At 40.5% G+C, this 18,018-nt stretch overlaps 1 protein-coding gene across 2 annotated transcripts in view; it reads left to right on the top strand.

Annotated features, from left to right (window-relative positions):
* The first annotated feature begins 1,470 nt into the window (after positions 1-1,470).
* Positions 1,471-18,018, top strand: part of rpap2 (RNA polymerase II associated protein 2) — a 43,795-nt gene continuing 27,247 nt past the window's right edge. For both annotated transcript variants that reach the window (XM_078408218.1, XM_078408217.1), the window contains exons 1-9: positions 1,471-1,694; positions 3,809-3,923; positions 6,503-6,601; positions 7,755-7,820; positions 9,465-9,553; positions 10,058-10,090; positions 11,011-11,992; positions 15,920-16,014; positions 16,895-16,975. In XM_078408218.1, coding sequence (XP_078264344.1) covers positions 1,471-1,694; positions 3,809-3,923; positions 6,503-6,601; positions 7,755-7,820; positions 9,465-9,553; positions 10,058-10,090; positions 11,011-11,992; positions 15,920-16,014; positions 16,895-16,975 — 1,784 coding nt within the window. The remainder of the gene's footprint in view (positions 1,695-3,808; positions 3,924-6,502; positions 6,602-7,754; positions 7,821-9,464; positions 9,554-10,057; positions 10,091-11,010; positions 11,993-15,919; positions 16,015-16,894; positions 16,976-18,018) is intronic.

Here is an 18,018-nt window from a genome sequence, read left to right on the forward strand (position 1 = left end):
CATGCAATCCAGTAATAGGATATCCACTAGAAGAATAAGCAAACGTCAGCATCTTCTTCCAGGCTATTATCAAGGCCGTGCTCACATTTAGTCGGCTGCTATACGTGCCTGACACCAGACTCCCAAACAGACACTGTATTCCAAGTTCCGTCAGGGGAGAAGGTTAACAGGCAAACAGAGGAAATTATGCAAAAAGGTTCTTGAAACCTTGAAAAATATCCAACAATCACATGAACTTCTGGGAATCTGTGACTCCTGACAACTCATGGTGAAGAAAGAGAATACAGTATGTATTGACAACATATAATAACAACGGTACAATAGCAACATTTAAAAGACACTTGAATAGGTACAAGGATAGGAAAGGTTTAGAGGGATACGAGTCAAATTCGAGCAAATGGGACTAGCTTAGATGGGGCATCTTGGACGAGTTGTGCCGAAGAGCCTGTTTCGATGCTGTATGACTTTGTGATGCAAGAACATCAAGTCCATGAACAGGAGCACACAGAAGCCTGGGTAAATGACCGAAGGAGTACACCACCTCATAAACTACTCATCCGGCCCATCGGGCACCTCCTACCCCATGTATGGCAAAGTCTACGGTTCCCACATTGATCTCATCAGTGATTATCAAACCAACACAACTTATAAACTAAATGTACTGTATTAAATAACAGCCAATACGTAACGGTCCATTTACCATGTTCATTTTTCTCAGCTGCCCCCATTAATCTTCCTTTTCTTTGATAGTATCAAATGCAATTATGTCACCTGGACATCTTAGGTCTCCACTATTTTGGACATTATCTTTGTTCTCCGCATCGCTCAGCCTTTCTACAACTTGAAACAGGTTTGTTTTTCTCATTTCTCCAGTTCTGATAAGATTGTTGGCATAAGTGATTCACTCTCCACAGTGGTGACTGACCTATTGAATACCCCCAGAACCTTTTGCTCTCATTTTAGATTTCCAGCATCTGCGTTTTTTCTTTCCTTTTTGAAGATCTTAGATTGGGCCCAAAGAGTTTCAGTACTCAAAAGATTTAGCACATAATCTTTTTGCAACCTCAGAACGTTTTAAAGTGCTTTGCAGCAAAGGAAATAAGTTTTAACTTGTAGCTTCTATTGAAAAATTAAGAAATGCAACGTTTATTCTGTATTCAGCAACTCCCTTAAACAGCAATGTGGGAAATGAGCGAATGACTTGTAATTTCAACAGTGAGGGATAAACTCACAGCTCCTTTATGAAATTATTCAATTTATTACGAATTGTAATCAATCACATCGCACATTACAGTAAATTTAAATGTCCACATAAGCAGAAGAAACTTTGCCTGCTACATTTTTTTGTCTCTCGTTTATTCTATTGTTTACAGTGTACTATGTTGACATATTCTGTTGCGCTGCTGCAAGAAAGAATTTAATTGTTCTACCTGGGACATGTGACAATAAAACACTCTTGACAATGGATTCATGCAGACTGGTACTAAATCGCAGGCGGATCCAGGGAAGCCGCTCCGCCGCCGTGAGGTTGCGCGCTTTGGGTCTAAGAGCTGCCGTCGGTCAAAGGTCGGCGGAGCCAACATGGCGGAGGAGGAGCGGCGGAAGAGCGCGAGCCGGAGACGGTTGAAAGGCGCGAGCACCTCGACGTCCGCGACACCGGCGCGCGCCGCGCTGAGCGAGGAGGCGCGGAGAAGGCGAGTGCGCGTTCCCGCGGACGGCCGGCAGCGGGGACGCAGAACCCCGCCGCGCGGTGCCACCCGTCCCCTGCTTGGTGGAAGCTTGGAGAATATGGAGGAGGACTGAGAGTGGGGTTGGGAAAGGTGGATGGAGGAGCAGGACGACGTGGAGGGATGGTACAGGAGAAGAGGGTAGTGGTGGTGTAGGAGGAGGAGATTGTGCAGGAGGAGGGGGTGGTGATGGTGATGGTGGAGGAGGAGGAGGAGATGGTGGAGGAGGAGGAGGAGGAGGAGGGATGGTGCAGGGGGAAGAGGGTGGTGGTATAGGAGGAGGAGGGTGGTGGTGGTGTAGGAGGGGGTGGTGGTGATGGTGCAGGTGGAGGAGGAGGAGAGGGTGGAGGGATGGTGCAGGAGGAAGAGGCTGGTGGTGTAGGAGGAGGAGATTGTGCAGGTGGAGGGGTGGTGATGTAGGAGGAGATTGTGCAGGAGGAGGGTGTGGTGAGCTGTAGAAGGAGGAGATTGCAGAAGGAGAGGGTGGTGGTGCAGAAGGAGGGGTGGTGATGGTGCAGGAGGAGAGGGTGGTAGTGTAGGAGGAGGGTGTGGTGATGTAGGAGGGGGTGATGGTGCAGAAGGTGATGCAAGAGGAGAGAGTGATGGTGCAGGTGGGTGAGATGGTGGAGGGATGGTACAGGAGGAGAGGGTGGAGGGATGGTGCAGCAGGGGAGGGTGGTGTAGGAGGGGGAGATTGTGCAGGAGGAGGAGATTGCAGAAGGAGGGGGTGCAGGAGGAGAGGGTGGTGATGGTGCAGGAGGAGGGGTGGTGGGGTGCAGGAGGAGAAAGGGGTGGTGGATGAGAAGAGGATTTGTGGTACAGGAGCAGATGGAGAGATGGTGCAGAATGGGGTGATTGTGCAGGAGCAGGTAGAGGTCCTACTGGGTCTGAAATTGATAGTAGTTAATGATTTAGGAGCTGTAGAGAGCAGATGGAGGTGGTGGTGCAGAAGGAGGTTGAGGGGTGGTGGTGCAGGAGGAGGGGGTGGTAGATAGGGTTGTGGTGCAGGCGGGGGAAGGGAAGGGGTGGTGGTGCAGGCGGAGGGTGGGAGGGGGTGGGTGCAGAGGAGAGAGGGTGCAGGAGGAGAAGGTGGTTTGTGCAGGAGGGTGAGGGGTTGGTGCAGGAGAAGGAGGGGGTGGTTGTGCAGGAGGATGGATAGACCTTTTAGGACTGAGATGAGGAAAAATGTTTTCAGCAGGAGAGTTGTGAATCTGTGGAATTCTCTGCCACAGAAGGCAGTGGAGACCAATTACTGGATGTATTTAAGAGAGAGTTAGATATAGCTCTTCGGGCAAACAGAATTAAGGGATATGGGGAGAAAGCTGGAACCCCAGTACTGATTCTGGATGATCAGCCATGATCATATTGAATGGCGGTGCTGGCTCGAAGGGCCAAATGACCTACTCCTGCACCTATTTTGTATGTTTCTGTGGTGGATGTGGAGCTGGTGGGGTAGATGGACAGAGGGAGGGGTGGGTGGGGGGGGGTGATGGAATTAGCGACCGGGAAATGGAATGATAGCATTGAGTGGAACAATTTGCTTCTCCCCCAACTGTATTCTGTCTCTAAAAACCAGTCCAATTAAAGAAAGCTGATAGAACAATAAAGTACAGCACAGGAACATGCTGCCTGTGTCGAACATGATGCCAATTTAAATCAATTCCTTCCGCCTGTATATGTTTCATATCCCTCCCTGCATAGCTGCATACCTATTCAAAAGCCTCTTAAATGTCACTATTGTATTTGCCACCCACAGTGGGTTCCAGGCACCCACCATTCTCATTGTGGGGGGAAAAACTCTTTCTCCCTGCCCTTACCTCAATGCTGTGCCCTCTAGTCTTTGACATTTCGACCCTGGGAAAATGCTTCTAACTATGTTCCCTATCCTATCTACACTACCCTACCCTATCGAATCCTCTCAATCTCGAAAGTTGCAAATTAAACCAATCTGAATGACAAAGATGTAAAAACACTGGAGTACTGTTCTTGGAGCAAATAGTTCACATTGAAAATAAATGTTATCCTGAAATTCATCCCATCCTAATGTGATTTCCCCCTATGTCTACTTGTGTCACCTATAGAAAAGCTGCATTGCAAGCCGCTCTACAGAAAAACCATAAATGTGAGACAACAGCTCTTCACATTGTTGAACGTCTACTTGAAGTAAATGTTACGGAAGAATTTCTGTTGGATTGTGTAAGTGAGGCATTTTAAAAATATTTTGGTGTAATTTAAATTTAGTGTAAACTAAAGTGAAGAGAAAAAATAATGTTGTCTTTAATTTAGTTTTGAGATACAGCGCAGAAACAGGCCCTTCGGCCCACCGGGTCTGCACCGAGCTGCGATCCCCGCACAATAACACTATCCTACACACACTAGGGACAATTTTTACATTTACCAAGCCAATTTACCTACATACCTATATATCTTTGGTGTGTGGGAGGAAACCGAAGATCTCAGAGAAAACCCATGCGGTCACGGGGGAACGTACAAACTCCATACAGACAGCACCCGTAGTCAGGATCAAACCCGGGTCTCCAGCGCTGTAAGGCAGCAACTCTACCGCTGCTCCACCTTCATTTCCTGGGTCGTATCTAGAACGTGTAGTTATAATTTCCTCAGTGTGTCTCAAAGCACTTCGCAATTAGTGTAGTGACTGTTGCTTGATTTCTAATGTCATACTAAAGGCAATTACATAAATAAAATGAAGAGTTAATGTGCGGGGATCGCTGGGCGGCGCGGACTTGGTGGGCCGAAAAGGCCTGTTTCCGGCTGTATATATATGATATGATATGAAGAGGCTGTTGACTCCATTATGCAATTTTTATTTTGAAAGTGATGTCTAGTTAGTCCCATTTATTACTCTTTTTCGTAAATATTTAAATTTTTATTCTTGTAATTTACATAATAACATTTTATACGTTATTATAGAGTAATGCAGCACAGAAACAAATACATTAGCCCAACCTGTCCATGCCATCCATGAAGCGTATCTAAGTTGTTTGCCCGAGTTAGGCCAATATCCCTTAAAACCTTTCCTATCCATGTCCCTGTCCAAATGTCAGCATGGAAGCAGGCCCTTCGGCTCAACTTGCCTATGCTGACTAAGATGCCCCAATTACACTAGTCCCACCTGCCCGCATTTGGCCCATATCCTTCTAAACCTTTCCGATCAATGTACCTGTCCACTTGTCTTTTAAATGTTATAGTACCTGCCTCAACTACCTCCTCTGGCAGCTCGTTCCATATACCCACCAACCACGCAGTGTAAAGGTTGCCCCTTTTCACCTTAAACCTATGTTCTCTGGTTCTTGATTCTGCTACTCTGGATAAAAGACTGTGCACCTACTTTATCTATTCTCATGAACTTATAAGATCACCACTCATCCTCCTGCACTCTGAGGAATAAAGACCTAGCCTGCCCAACTTCTCCCTATAGCTCAGACCCTCAAGTCCTAGCAACAAACTCGTAAATCTTCTCTGCACTCTTTTCAGCTTAACAACGTCTTTCCTGTAGCAGGATGATCAAAACCGAACATAATACTCCAAATCCGGCTTCACCAACATCTTGTACAACTGTAACATAAAATCTCCATGTTTATGTACCTACCTCAATCCCTTTCTGGAAGATCATTCTCTCGGGTCTCTTTCAAATGTTTCCCTTCTTACCTTGGACCTATGCACTCCAGTTTTTGATTCCCGTTCCCAGGAAAAAGACTGTGCTTTAATTTTATCTGTACCCTTCATGGTTTAATCCAGTTCTATAAGGTCATCTGCACTTGAAGGAATAGTCGGAGCCTTCCCAATTTCTTCCTATAATTCAGGCCCTCAAACTTGGGAACATTCTTGTAAATCTTCTTTACATTCCAGCTTAATTACATATTTTCTATAGTAAAGTAACCAAAAATGTACACAATACTCCATGTGCAGCCACACCAACGTCTTATACTTAATGTCCTGCCTGATGAAGCCCAGCATGCCAAACACTGCCTTCACCATCCTGACTACCTGTGAGGCCACTTTCAGGGTACAATGTACTAATACCTTGTTTATATAACATGAAACACAAGTTCCTCTGTTCTACAACACTCCCCAGAGCTCAACCATTCACTGTGAAAGACGTATCCTGGTTTGACTTTCCAAAATGCAACATCTCAGACTTATCTGAATTGAACACCATTTGCCATTTCTCGGCCAACTTACCCAGCACATCACAATCCTCTAGTAATTATTAATAACTTTCTTCATTCTCTACAGTGCAACCTATTTTAATGTCATCTGCAAGCTTACGAATAATGCTTTTTACATTCTTATCGACATCATTGATATAGATAACAAAAACAACACTGGGCCCAGTACTGACCACTGAGGCACGCCACTAGTTACATGCCTCCAGTCTAAGAAACAACCTTCCACTGACAGTCTCTGTTTCCTACTATCAAGCCAATTATATATGCATAATGAGTCCAGCATGATTTGCCTCAGTACACTTTGCCATTTGTAGTTGTCTTCTGTGTATATTAGCTGACAAATATTTCATACTGTTAAAGTGACTTCACTTCAAAGGTACTTCATTGGTTGTGAAGGTGCTGATGTTCTGATTATCACTTAAGAAATACCATAATTTAATGTTGCCTTTATAGTTTGGTACTTAAGTTTCCGAAGGAGTAGGTACCAACTGATACTTCTGTATTTTTTGCTATGCATGCAATGTTATTTTTTAATATTTACAGATGTATTTGTCTTCATCTATTCTGATTTTTGTTCTAATTTAGATAACATTTATTACTGCTGCCCATTATCAGGATGTTATTGAAGAACGTTCCATAATTAAGCAGTGCGGTTACCCTGTTTGTCAAAATACACTGGAAATTGTAAGTCTTTTTAAATACCTTTGGAATTGATTCAGGAAATTGTTTATGTTTTAGATAGTAAAATTTTAATGGGGGAATATTGAGGAATTTTCAATTCCTGATGACTGAGTACCCAATTCATGACAGAGGTCAATGTTTTTGAAAACTAGACAAAATGAGTGTAGAAGTTGCAGTTATAAAGATGTTGGTGAGGCAGCATTCAGAGTACTGTATTCAGTTCTGGGCACCATGTTATGGGAAAGATGTTGTCAAGTTGGAAAGGGTGCAGAGATGATTTACAAGGATGTTGCCTGGACTCGAGGGACTGAGCTATAGTGAGAGATTGAGCAGGCTGGGAATCTATGCGCAGGAGGATGAGGGGTGGTCTTATAGAGGTGTATAAAATCATGAGAGGAATAGATCGGGTATCGACACTGAGTCTCTTGCCCAGAGTAGAGGAATCGAGAACCAGAGGGCATAGGTTTAAGGGGAAGGGGAAAAGATTTTATAGGAATCTGAGGGGAGCTTTGCACACAAAGGGTGGTGGGTGTATGGAACGAGCTGACAGGGGAGGTAGTTGAAATAGGGATTATCGCAGTGTTTAAGCAGCAATTAGACGGGTACATGGATAGGACAGGTTTAGAGGGATGTGGGCCAAACGCAGGCAAGTGGCATTAGTGTAGATAGGATATGTTGGTCGGCGTGGGCAAGTTTGGCCAAAGGGCCTATTTCTACAATGTATGACTGAAGGATATAGGAATATTGCAGGAAAGTAGGAGAATCTCTACCATTAGGGACAGGACTGCTATGGTATTAAGCTATTGATGAAGCAATCACAGAGAAAGGGAGAAAACAACAGGACATGTAAAAAAAAAAGTGCTGGAGAACTCAGTGGGTCAGGCAGCATCTTGTGGAGAGAAAGGACAGATGATGTGTTGGGTTGGGACTCTTCTTCAGATTGATGCTGAGTGACCCACTGAATTTCTTCAACACTGTTTGGTGAAGATTCCAGCATCTGCAGTTCCTTGTGTCTCCAAGCACAAATCAGTCAACTTTATACATGGGGCTTATCATGAACTTAGACTCAATTATGAATCTGATTTGTGTTAATCAGCTGACTTGTTAGTCCCTTGCAGGTTCTGACTTTGTTTAACATTTCTTCTTATAATTTTAGGTATCTAAGCAGCAGTACAAAATATCTACAAAAACGAATCGAGTATATGATCTTACAGAAAGAAAGGCAAGAACATTTTCATCGTTTTTAGTTGCTTATTCAGTGTTGAAAGGACTGAAGTGTCTGAAGAAGGGTCTCGACCCGAAACGTCACCCATTCCTTCTCTCCTGAGATGCTGCCTGACCTGCTGAGTTACTCCAGCATTTTGTGAAGAAATACCAGTGTTGAAAGGAAATATTTTGTCATATCTGGGGGTTCTGCGTGATAATTAGGTTTGCATCTTACTCTGGATTCACCATTGTTTTCGAGCACATATCAATATTTCTCACCAAGGTAATAGTTGAAGCAACAATTCTAACAACTTGAGTAGCTTAAAAGCAAAAGGTTAATCATTTTCCTTATTACATTTAGCTTAGTGACAACAAATATGAAACATATTACCACAAATGTCACACAGGTGTTGTCCAGTCAATCTTCTGTGCAAATTGTGCAATTCAGAAAAAGTGAGGTAAAACCCTATTATGGAATTTCAACCTGGCATTGGTAGTTCTGAAAGTCACTAATATTATTTTCAATTCTCATAGATTTTTGAATGCACAAATATTAACTTTTTATGATAGCTTTGGCAGCTAATAGTTTGCAGGATCTCAAGATGTTTTGGAGTCAGAGTTTGTCAATTATGCCTCTATGCTAGGCACTATCCTGCATCTCACCAATTAGCTGGAGAATGTGTTTCTAATGAAGTACCTGGAAATCCGCAATGGAAGATCGTTAGTTAGTGGAACATAATTTTTCTGTTTATAAAATTGGCCCAGTCGATAAAATGAATATTGTGATAATTTTAATTTTGGCATATCTTATTTTTTATAACAATGTCATAATGTTTAGTTCCATAGATACATAGAAAATAGATGCAGGAGTAGGCTATTCGAGCCAGCACCGCCATTCAATGTGATCATGGCTGATCATCCACAATCAGTATCCCATTCCTGCTCCCCATACCCCTTGATTCCACTAGCTCTAAGAGCTCTATCTAACTCTCTTTTGAATGCATCCAGTGAATCAGCCTCCACTGCCTTCTGAGGCTGAGAATTCCACAAATTCACAAGTTTATGTGAAAAAGGTTTTCCTCATCTCTGTTCTAAATGGCCTACCCCTTATTCTTAAACTGTGGCCCCTGGTTCTGGACCAGAAAGTTGTTTTGAAAGGCATTTACAGGATATTAGATCAAGCTGACCCAGTCTTTCCAACTAAAGTAATTGCCTGATGTCTCTCTATGCCCCACTTACCTGTCCCAGATGTGCTGGTGCTCCATTTGCTGGAGTTCACAATTGGATCTGGATAATGCCTGGTGGTAACATAATGTAGGCTCCCTGGCTTGTGGCTGATTGTTCTGAATAATTTCAATCTGAAAAGATGAGTCGGCCATCTATATACAAACAAATATCTTGGCTAGAATATCGCTCCCATTAATTGCCTGTTTTGGCTCTCTGACTATTACAGTGCAAAATCCTGTTCACTCAAGGTAAAATTGAAATGCACCAAAGGAATTGTATTACATTTCAAAAATTGGTTGTCATGAGGTAATAGAAAGGGAGAAAGTAAAAGAATGTGGAATTTAGGACTCGAGATATTACAATTACAGATAATATGTTATCTCTAAATGTATAATATTAGAGCTTTTAACAACACATTTTTCTATATTTTCAGCATTTTTGCAGCAATTTTTGTTATAAAGCCTCCAAATATTTAGAAGCTCAGATTCCAAAAGACCCAATATGGTCACGTGTACAAGAAGGGTGAAGTATTTATTCTATATTTCTGATTTGTAGTTATCGTATATAATTTTTTTAAAATAATTTTAGTACCAGTTGTATAGGAAGTGTAATGATGGAAAAATAACTAAGCTAAAGTTAAGATATAAATTGTCTTTTAAAAAAAATGTAATTGTAAATGTAATATGTGGTAAATATTCAATAAAAGAAAAGTTGGAGATTGGTTGGTGATGTGAATTTTCTCCTTGGTCTGTTCCATTGCAATACAAAATGAAATCTGATCCTAAGAAAGTGAAGTCCTGGAATAACCCAGCAGGTCTGTCAGCATCAGAGCACGGAGTTACTCCAGCACTTTGTGTTTAACGCAAGATCCCAGCATCTGAAGTTCCTTGTGTCTGACTAAGAAAATGATGGTTTGGCCAATTACCACAGCTGTTTCTGAAGAGGCTCGTAGATAGCTAAATTGGAAAAACCTGACCAGGGAATATTTTTATTAATGCATGATAAATATTCTCTTTTGTATTGTAGAGCTCCAGTGTGTCAATTATTAAAAGAGCAAAGGTATGTATTTTAAACTTTGGTATAATTGTTTAGAATTTAGTATTAAGAATTGATCATTTCAGGATAATTAAATATATATCACAGCTTGTATGTGCAAAAATGGTAGGGATAGATTATTCATCAATCAATATTATTTTATCACTAATGGAGTTGCGATTGATACATGTGCTGATAGTATTGGTAATTCAAATTATTTATCCTAATAAGTGTTTTTGTTTACCTGTGTTCTGATTTTTATTTCTTTTTATGGTCTGCCTTTTTGTAGATATATCTATTTAAGAGACCTATTCATTTTTTATTTTCATTATGTGTAAAAGAAAATACGAGATAAAACAAACATTTTGGGGCATTTTTTGGAGCCAATGAGAGAGATTTTGGACTTTTTTTAAAACTGCTGCTTAAAAACATTGGCCACGAGGTGGCGCATTTGTCTGTAAATGTAAGGTAATTGTCCACTTTCCATACTGTATTGTAAATGGCACAAAAAATGCATGGAGTAACCACAATGAAGCTATTAAAGAGTAGTATTCAACATTGGTTATAATTAGGACTGGTTGTATGAGTTGTTTCATCATATATAAATGGCCAAAAGATTCAACTTTGGCAGCAAAAAACAAACAGTTCTTCTGATTCCAGATCTCTTCTGCAAGTGGGCAGACCTACAGTTCCCTGTCTAATTGGGAGTTTCTCCACTTTGTTAAAGAATTCTATTTGCTCAGAAATTAACTATCTAGAGATCAGTATCAGTAGATGTTTGGAAAGAACCTTAAGAAAAAGTAGGTTTTGAACCTTGTGCTTCCTTGGTTCAGAGATTATTGAGGATGGACGGTAAATACAGTCCCTGAGATATCTGGCTTCTGAATAATGCCTAGAAAATAAGCTTGGAATCAATTTTTCTTTTTTATACCTTAACCTTGCAGGGGGAGTGCCGGAGAAGAAGTGAGATTTCAAAGTTTAAGTATCCAGGTTTCAGATGTTGATGATCCTCCTTTTGTGGATGAGCGGCGAGTATCTAACTCCTCTCCATGTGAAAGTGATAGCAGTGACTCCGATCAAAAATTTGTTTCAACTGTCATGACTGGAGAAAAGTATAACGTAAAATGTGCAGGGCACAAACATGTTAAAAAAAAGCAGCACGGTGTTACTACAAAACCCCAAAAAACAGTAACTGTGCCAAAATCTTCAGAGATGGATCATGAAGTAGAAAAAGCTGCACAACAATTGAAGGAATATCATGTTAATAATGCTGAGACATCTAGTTCCAGATTGTCCCTGAATGCAGGAACAGATCAATTGACTTTTGCACTGAAAGAAAAAACGCCTCTCTCAGTAGACCAAGATGTACTTCCAACAGTTTCCTTGACTGGATTAAAAGATGATGAGAAAGTTATAGCAAGCAATGTTACTACACAAGGTCTAAGTAAGAAAGGTGCTGCATCTCTGAAAAAGCTAATAGCAATATCAAAACAACGTAACTCTCTTAGTTCAAGTAGATCTACTTCAAATGTAGAAATTAATGTGCTAGAATTACTAAGACAAACATTTAGTGAATGGAACACAGGAGAAACATTAAGATTTCTTTATGGTTCAAATTTAAAATACAAAAGAACACAATGTAAGTTGCCATGTCAATCGACTCATGCTACTGAACATGAACAACTTGATGAAGATGACTTGGATAGTCTGGAAGTAGTTGAAATCATTGATCCTAATGAAAATATTAACAAGAGCGTCCAGGTCAAAAAGTTAGATGCCTCAGTTAGACCATTACCAACATTTGAACAACTAAAGCAGGAATCTGAATTTCTTCATTTGAAGGTCAAAGAGTTTTATAAAGGACGATATGCTTTGTCTGACAGCTCCGAAGACAACTGTGAAGGAAATTATCAATCCACAACTTCCGTAAGTTATACATTCTTCACACAGATATCTTTCTGGAAGAAATCATAGAAAGAATAAAAATCATTCTCAGTATGAGCAAATCATTTTTTTAAATTCATTCAAAAGTTTGCCAAATTTTAGTTCATGATGGTTTGTTGAAGATTTTAGAACTTTATTTTGTGACTTCCCCCAGTGGGTTCCATTCCACAGCCCTGTAAAGGGTGAAGAGGTAATAATTCTGGTAACTGCTTTCCATATTAGGAATTGAATCCAAGGCCATTCTAATTAACATAGATGTTAACTAGAATGGTCTTGGATTCCATTCCTGATATTGAATCTGACAGCTGTTTACATCATGAACTGATGGCATCAATTTCCATCACATTCAGTCCCAATAGCTCTTGTTACATTCAATAATTATGTGGGTAGCAAGGAGAAAGAGTAGTTTAAGCAAAATAACGATTAAACTTGTTATCTGAGTTAAATTATCTTCCTGATGGTACAGTGGTTAATTATATTTTATGGTATTTAAAATCAGATATTTTCTGCAATCTGAAAAACAACCTTCCACTACCATCCTACCATGCCAGACCTTGTCAATGGCATTTCTGAAATCCACATAGACAAAATCTAGTGTAAGAAAATAACTGCAGATGCTGGTACAAATCGAAGGTATTTATTTCACAAAATGCTGGAGTAACTCAGCAGGTCAGGCAGCATCTCGGGAGAGAAGGAATGGGTGACGTTTCGGGTCGAGACCCCTCTTCAGACTGATGTCAAGTGGGCGGGACAAAGGAAGGATATAGGTGGAGACAGGAAGATAGAGGGAGAACTGGGAAGGGGTAGGGGAAGAGAGGGACAGAGGAACTATCTAAAGTTGGAGAAGTCAATGTTCATACCGCTGGGCTGCAAGCTGCCCAAGCGAAATATGAGGTGCTGTTCCTCCAATTTCCAGTGGGCCTCCCTCCCTCTTGTCAATCCTCTTGGTCACCTCTTCAAAATAAAACTCAATCAAATTCATGAGACACAGTTTCCCATACACAAAATAATGCTGAATATCCCTTAACAGTTCCTGCCTTTCTAAATGCATATTAACCTGTATCGCAAAATCTATTCCAATAAATCCCCCACTTGTGTAAGGCTAACCAGCCTGTAGTAGTTCTCTGGTTTATCCCTGCTTCCCTTTTTAAATTACCTTCCCTCTTAAATAACATAACAATGGTTATCCTCCAGTTTTCTAGTACCTCACCAGTGACTAACACAGTTACAAAAATCTCTGCCAGAGACCTAATAATCCTTTCCCTGCAGTCTTTTTCCCAGATAGGGGAGTCTAAAACTAGAGGGCATAGATGAGCTTAAGTAGAGTCCTTGGTTGACAGAGGAATTGAGCCAAATGATCTGTTTCCGCTTTGTATAACTAGATGGCCATAAGTGTGACATTGTACAATTTTGTAAGGTAAACCAAGGCAGTACGTACAGTTGTAGGGCTTACAACTACATACAGTTTGTAGGATATAAAAAAATAGAAAATAGGTGCAGGAGTAGGCCATTCAGCCCTTCAAGCCAATGGATTCAATATGATCATGGCTGATCATCAAAATCAGTACCCCGTTCTGGCTTTTTCCCCACATCCCTTGATTCTCTTAGCCCTAAGAGCTAAATTTAACTCTCTCGTGAAAACATCCAGTGAATTGGCCTCCACTGCCTTCTGTGGCAGAGAATTCCACAGATTCGCAACTCTCTGGGTGAAGTTTTTTTCCTCATCTTCGTTCTAAATGGCCTACCCCTTATTCTTAAACTATGACCCTGGTTCTGGACTTCCCCCACATTGGGAACATTTTTCCTGCATCTATCTTGTCCAATCCTCGAAAAATCTTATATGTTTCAATAAGATCCCCTCTCATCTTCTAAATTTCAGCGAATACAATCCCAGTCGACCCATTCTTTCATCATATGTCAGTCCCGTCAACCCAGGAATTAACCTATGCCGACTCCCTCAATCGCAATAATGTTCTTCCTCAAATTAGGAGACCAAAATTGCACACGATAGCCCACGTGCAGTCTCACCAGGGCCCTGTACAACTGCAGTAGGACCTCCTTGCTCCTAAACTCAAATCCTCATGCAATGAAGGCCAACATGCCATTGGTTTTCTTCACTGTCTTCTGTACCTGCATGCTTACTTTCAGTGACTGATGTACAAGTACACCCAGGTCTCATTGCACCTGCCCCTCTCCTAATCTGACACCATTCAGATAATAATCTGCCTTCCAGTGCAGTGGATAACCTCACATTTATCCGCATTATACTGCTTCTGCCATGCTTTTGCCCACTCACCCAACCTATCCAAGTCACCCTGCAGCCTCATAGCATCCTCCTCGCAGCTCACACTGCCACCCAGCTTTGTGTCATCTGTTACATTTAATTCCCTCGTCAAAATCGTTAATATATATTGTAAACAACTGGGGTCCCAGCACCGAGCCTTGCGACACCCCACTAGTTACTGCCTGCCATTCTGAAAAGGACCCGTTAATTCCTACTCTTTGCTTCCTGTCTGCCAACCAGTTCTCTATCCACGTCAATACCCTACCCCCAATATCATGTGCTCTAATTTTGCACACTAATCTCTTGTGTGGGCTTTTTGAAAGTCCAAAAACACCCCATCCATTGGCTTTCCCTTATCCATTCTACTTGTTACATCCGCCAAAAATTCCAAAAGATTAGTCAAGCATGATTTCCTCCATAAATCTATGTTGACTGACCATCACTGCTTTCCTTAAACATGGAAGGGCTCTGGGAATATGAGCAGAAAGACCTCGGGATACAAGTACATAGTTTCTTCAAAGTGGCAACACGTACACAACGATGGCGAAGAAGGCAAATGGCACGTTCACCTTCATTAGCTGAGGCTTTTAGTATATGAGTTGAGACATTATGGTGCAGCTGTACAAAATGTTGGCTAGGCAGCACTTGGAGCATTTTGTGCAGTTTTGGTTGTCATACTGCAGGAAGGATGTGATTAAGCTAGAAATGGTGCAGAAAAGATTCACTAGGACGTTGCCTAGGTTGGAGGGCTTGAGTTATAACATAAGGATAGGTTGGGTATGGTTTTCCTGGAGTGACGGAGGCTGGTGTGGTAGAAGTATATAAAGTTATGAGAGGCACAGATAGGGCATGTTTCCCATGGTAGGGGTATCTAAAATTAGAAGCTGTAAGTTTAAGGTGAGAGGAAAGAGGTTTGAAGAGAGTCAAAGGAGTAAACTTTTCACATCAAGATTGTTGATATCTGGAATGAGCTGCCAGAGAAGATGGTTGATGAAGGAACAGTAACACGTTTTAAGAGACATCTGGATAGGTACTTGAATGAACAAGTTCTAGAAGGATATGGTATTAACGCAGGGAAGTGGGGTTGGTGTAAATAGGCATGATGGTGGGCCGATAGATCTGTGTATATGCTGCATAATTCTATGACTAAAGGCTTAGCACAGGTAAATGTTATATGCTTCAATCAACTGTGTCAATGAAGGTAAAGTGCTTCCATGTCAAACAGCTAATGATGTTTGTGACCTCATAATGTTGCATTTTATAAAGATAATGAAAATTCATTAAAAACAGAATTTTCACGTGAAGCGTATGTGAAATGCACAGTGAAAAAGATTTTCTCTTTTTATTTTTAACCCACACTGAACTTTAATGAATGTTACCTTATTTTAGAATTGTTTTGAAGCCTGTTTTTGAATTACATGTTTCCCATCTGTAGAATCAGTGTAAAAAAGTCTAGAAGGTAGAATGAAACTATCAATTTATAGACTATTTTTATTCAATTCATCTTTTGTAGGTTTCATTTGATTTTTGCTGCCAAACATGAAAAGATCATTGATCCAATATATTTTCCAATTTCCAGACAAACAATTCATAAGTTAAATAATACTGTTCTATTTCTAATTTAGGAAAGTAGAGAAGAGGATCCAGTTCTTCCATTAGTAGATTCTGAAGCACAGCATCAAATTCGCAAACGCATCGTTTTAGATGCACTTAAAAAAATGTAAGTGTATTCATAGATATTTATCAAAATCTATATAAATGTTAGGTTGTTACACTTTAATATATCTAAATATGCATGGAAACTATATATTTTTTCAGAATTAATGTTCAAATCCTGTCGTCTTTAGGATTAGAAAAATTAGATTTTTGTTTCAGCCTTTCAAATGTGTACTACAATGTCCACCTTAAATTAGATACATTTTAAAATAACACATCTACTGTATTAATTGTTAAATATCAATTAATTAAATATTAATGTTTACAACTGTTCTGCAATGCACCTCAATTAATGGCAAACTTTTCAAAAATAAAGTTACAGAGGAGATTTACTAGAATGTTGCCTGGGTTTCAGCACTTAAGCTACAGAGAGAGGTTGAACAGGTTGGGTCTTTATTCTTTGGAGCGTAGAAGGTTGAGGGGGGACTTGATAGAGGTTTTTTAAATTTTAAGAGGGACGGACAGAGTTGACGTGGGTAGGCTTTTCCCCTTGAGAGTGGGGAAGATTCCAACAAGGGGACATAACTTTAGAATTGAGGGACAAAAGTTTAGGGGTAACATGAGGGGTAACTTCTTTACTCAGAGGGTGGTGGCTGTATGGAATGGGCTTCCGGTGGAAGTGGTGGAGGCAGGCTCGATTTTATTATTTAAGAGTAAATTGGATAGGTATATGGATGAGAGGGGATTGGAGGGTTATGGTCTGAGAGCAGGTAGATGAGATTAGGTCAGAGAGAGTGGTCGGCGTGGACTGGTAGGGCCGAACGGGCCTGTTTCCGTGCTGTAGTTGTTATATGGTTATATGTGCTGCAGTAAAATTAGTTTGCAATGTGAATTTTCATAGAGAATTTGATAACAATTGTAAAAGTTTACTTTTTCATTCCTAGTTCACCCAAGTTATTGGGACCTTGTCATCTCTCGATGTATGATATATTTTCTGAACTAAATAGCCTTGTAAAAACCTTCAGGTAAGTGATACATCTGTTAAATGGTACATGCATATGTGAATATAGGTAAATAATATTTACATGTTTTTAACAGTCTTTGTGGACAGACATTATTAGATCTACATGGATTACATCACGCAAACTTGTATTTTTCTCTGCCAAAACATGTCATTGTTCCAGTCTTATCATAGAAAGGAAAGATAACCTGTCAACATTCTCTTCGCTTTGTTTCCTTTACCACCTCCAACCTTTCCCACAAACATAAATGCAAAAGATTAATGGGTTTTGTACACTAAAGCTGAGACCAAATTGACAACCTAATACAAATGTCCTATCCTTGCTGTGCAGTCCATCCATCTCCAAGACTACCAATTCCAGTAGAACTAGACAGTTGTAACTTTGACCCTGAGCTGAGTGTTTAACTTCCATTGCTCATCTCTGACTTGATTCAGTACATCAGGGTTAACATTTTAAGTGTTGCAACTTCCAATGCTGTGCTGGACAGCTTTCCATCCTCCAGAGAAAATACTGGGATCTATTTTCGAGGAAGTGACAATGAGGATCTTGAAAGGTAAAAATAGAATTGGGCAGAGTCAACATGGGTTTAAAGAGCAACCATCAAAGGCAAATTTCTTGATTTTGTTTAAAGGTTGTAACTGGGATGTACTGGTTAATGTGATATCTTTTGATTTTCGCAAGGCCATTTTGCCACAAAGAGTCCATGCTGGAACTGAGTCTTGTTGGGATTCTTCCGCATTACACACAAGTGCTCCGTCAGATCTGGTCAGGCGTAGAACTCGTGACTCATTAATTCCAAAGGCAATCCAGATCTACAGATTAGGAGACAATGGGAATGGTTACTTATGTAAGGTTACTTTTACATTTGACCTTCCAAAGTTAAAACACCTCACAATTGTCTGAATTAAACTCGCATACACAATTTATCTGTCCACATTTTCACCTGATCTATATCCTGATGTATCCTTTTACATTGTTCTCAACTATTCATAACTTGAACAATTTTTGTGTCATATACAAACTTCCAAATAAGCCTATCTATATTT

Source organism: Rhinoraja longicauda, chromosome 11 (genome assembly GCF_053455715.1).
Source record: "Rhinoraja longicauda isolate Sanriku21f chromosome 11, sRhiLon1.1, whole genome shotgun sequence".
Taxonomy (NCBI): Eukaryota; Metazoa; Chordata; class Chondrichthyes; order Rajiformes; family Arhynchobatidae; genus Rhinoraja; species Rhinoraja longicauda.